This window comes from Salvelinus sp. IW2-2015, unplaced genomic scaffold, assembly GCF_002910315.2.
Source record: "Salvelinus sp. IW2-2015 unplaced genomic scaffold, ASM291031v2 Un_scaffold2945, whole genome shotgun sequence".
NCBI lineage: Eukaryota > Metazoa > Chordata > Actinopteri > Salmoniformes > Salmonidae > Salvelinus > Salvelinus sp. IW2-2015.
In genome coordinates, this window is record NW_019944240.1 from 108,921 (window position 1) to 111,540 (window position 2,620).

The 2,620-nt window shown below is 41.3% G+C and overlaps 1 protein-coding gene across 1 annotated transcript in view; it reads left to right on the forward strand.

Moving 5' to 3' along the window:
- The window catches only part of LOC112075032 (endothelial lipase), a 5,120-nt gene extending 3,349 nt beyond the window's left edge, over positions 1-1,771 (forward strand). Inside the window, exons 6-8 of the mRNA XM_070440744.1 lie at positions 237-416; positions 710-817; positions 982-1,771. Coding sequence (XP_070296845.1) covers positions 237-416; positions 710-817; positions 982-994 — 301 coding nt within the window. The 3' untranslated portion in view covers positions 995-1,771. The remainder of the gene's footprint in view (positions 1-236; positions 417-709; positions 818-981) is intronic.
- The last annotated feature ends 849 nt before the right edge of the window (positions 1,772-2,620 follow it).

The following is a 2,620-nucleotide window of genomic DNA, read 5'->3' on the forward strand; positions in this document are numbered from 1 at the left end:
GCATTACACAGGTTCCCCGGAATATGTGCATCTCGTTGAGACCGAGGAAAGGTGTTGGTTTAGTGTTCAACCCACCTTTGTTGCGACGGAGGAGGAGGAGGGGGAGGGGAGGAGGGCCGAGCACATAGGCAAGATCAAGTCAGATCTACAAAACAGTAAATAGATCTTCACTTATTTTGCTATTAAGCTGAGAAGTTAAGGCGCGAGATTCAAAACCCACATTCAAATGGAGCAAGGCACCACAATCATCTTCTGAAGATCCGTCTGAGCTGGGAGGGAGCGTCTGAGTCCTTCGGGTCCTTCTGGAAAAACATTAAGAAGAGCTTCTGGGACTGGAAGAGCAGCAGCAACAAGCCCACCACCCAGGTGTTGGAGGTCCGTAGGATCCGTGTCAAGTGTGGAGAAACTCAGAAGAAGTAAGTTTGGGGATTGGGAGAACAGCAGCAAGCAGMCATTTTTGTTTTAAAATATGCCTGTTGTAATTCCATTGGGTGGGTTTGTGGTTCACCACGTGAAGTCGACCATCTGTGATTTGATAATACGCTCATAAACTGGGATGTTGTTATTAGTCAGTTCTACATTGTTATTTTCACTTTATGAACTGGGACTCTGCTTTGGCATATTTAGTCAAGTGTTTTGCTCTTTTGCCTTTTTTTGTGTTCTCTTACACTTCTCGTATTGACCAGTTTCCTTGTTTGTGCTTGTGTAGGTTCACGTTCTGTGCCCAGGACACCTCATTGACTGAGATCACTCCAGGACAGGGGATCACGTACGTCAAGTGTCGCGATGGCTGGGAGGTAAAACCCAGTAAAAAAAGGTAAACGGCCCAGCCCATTCAAATAGTGTCTTGTTGAATTCCTTTACAGTGTCTTATTTGACACTGTATAAGTCTTTTATTACTTTAAACCATTAGACAAGTTCCTGAGATTGTCTGTCTGATATCATGTATATTGACTGTTCTTCTCGTTTTGATTTTGACAGATTACACATATAAGGATTCAGGACTTCAACGATCAATACACTGTCACCATGGGGACCCGAAGGCGGAAGGAAGAACCGCCTTCTCCTTCGTCTGAGCATCTGGCCGGTTTCCGTTGGTTACCGATGCTCGCGTGACTCTGGTCTCTGTCAAATGGGATGATGGGAGGCACGTGCTGTGGGAAGGGGTGGCCGGTCCTTTAGTGTACTGTCTGTCAGGACTGTSTGACGATTCTTAGTGTTTGTATTTGTGCAGACTGGCAGTCTACTCGGATTAGGAAAATGGTGTTAAATGTGTGACATTCCCCCCCCCCCTCCCCCCCAACAACCTAGTCTCTTACTGTAGATTTAATTATATTAATTTATGAAGAATGGAAGCACTGCAAGACCTAGCTTTATTTATCAACCCCCCCCCCCCCTCAAGTACATCCTGTACTGACGCACATTACATTTGAATCGTTTAATATTTGTGAGCTGCAGTATTTGTCTGTTTGCATTTGAGTGTATGTTATTTTGGTATGTGTTTGCGTGTGTGTTATTTTGGTATGTGTTTGAGTGTGTGCACATCATTTGTGTAGTGTGACCAAGTGTGAGCGTACCTTTTTGGGTAGAGCGAGCTGAGTGCGATTTAACATGAATACACTGTGTAACTGAAGGATGTGACTGGCTACATGGACATGATCTTTCATTGTATTGTGACTTCTGTGTACCATAGTAGTTTGTGTATATAATGTAACTAACTAACTTTTTTTTTTTTTTTTTTCAAAATAAATTAAATTCACTTATTTTTAAATCTGTTTTGACCTTTTCTCTTCGGCTGGATGGCCATAAGGTGTGGTCTGAAAGTTTGGCTCTTAAGTATAAAATAGGTGAGTCAAAGTATAGAATACTTGAAATTACAAGGTTTACTAACAGGGTAGTGCACTACTAAAATATGGCACCCATTTGAGTTGCTCTAACTTAAGCCCCAAAATCTGATAATTTCTCAGAGTCCATAGTGCAGTGACTAAGTTAAGGCTATTTACAGTGCATTTGGAAAGTATTCAGACCCTCTACACACTACCCCATAATGACAAAGCTTAAACAGGTTTTTAGACATTTTTGCAGATTTATTAAAATTACTACAATGTAGAATAATAGTGAAGACAAACTATGAAATAACACACATGGAATCATGTAACCAAAAATGTGTTAAATCAAAATATATATTTGAGATTTTTCAAAGTAGCCACCCTTTGCCTTGACAGCTTTGCAAACTCTTGGCATTCTCTCAACCAGCTTCATGAGGTATTCACATGGAATGCATTTCAATTAACTGGTGCCTTGTTAATTTGAGGAATTTCTTTAATGCATTTGAGCCAATCAGTTGTGTTACAAGGTAGGGGTGGTATACAGAAGATAGCCCTATTTGGTAAAAGACCAAGTCCATATTATGGCAAGAACTGCTCAAACGAGCAAAGAGAAACGGCAGTCCATTACTTTAAGACATGAAGGTCAGTCAATCTGGAACATTTCAAGAACTAAGAAAGTTAATTCAAGTGCAGTCGCAAAAACCAGCAAGCGCTATGATGAAACTGGCTCTCATGAGGACCGCCACAATAATGAAATACCCAGAGTTACCTCTGCTGCAGAGGATAAGTTC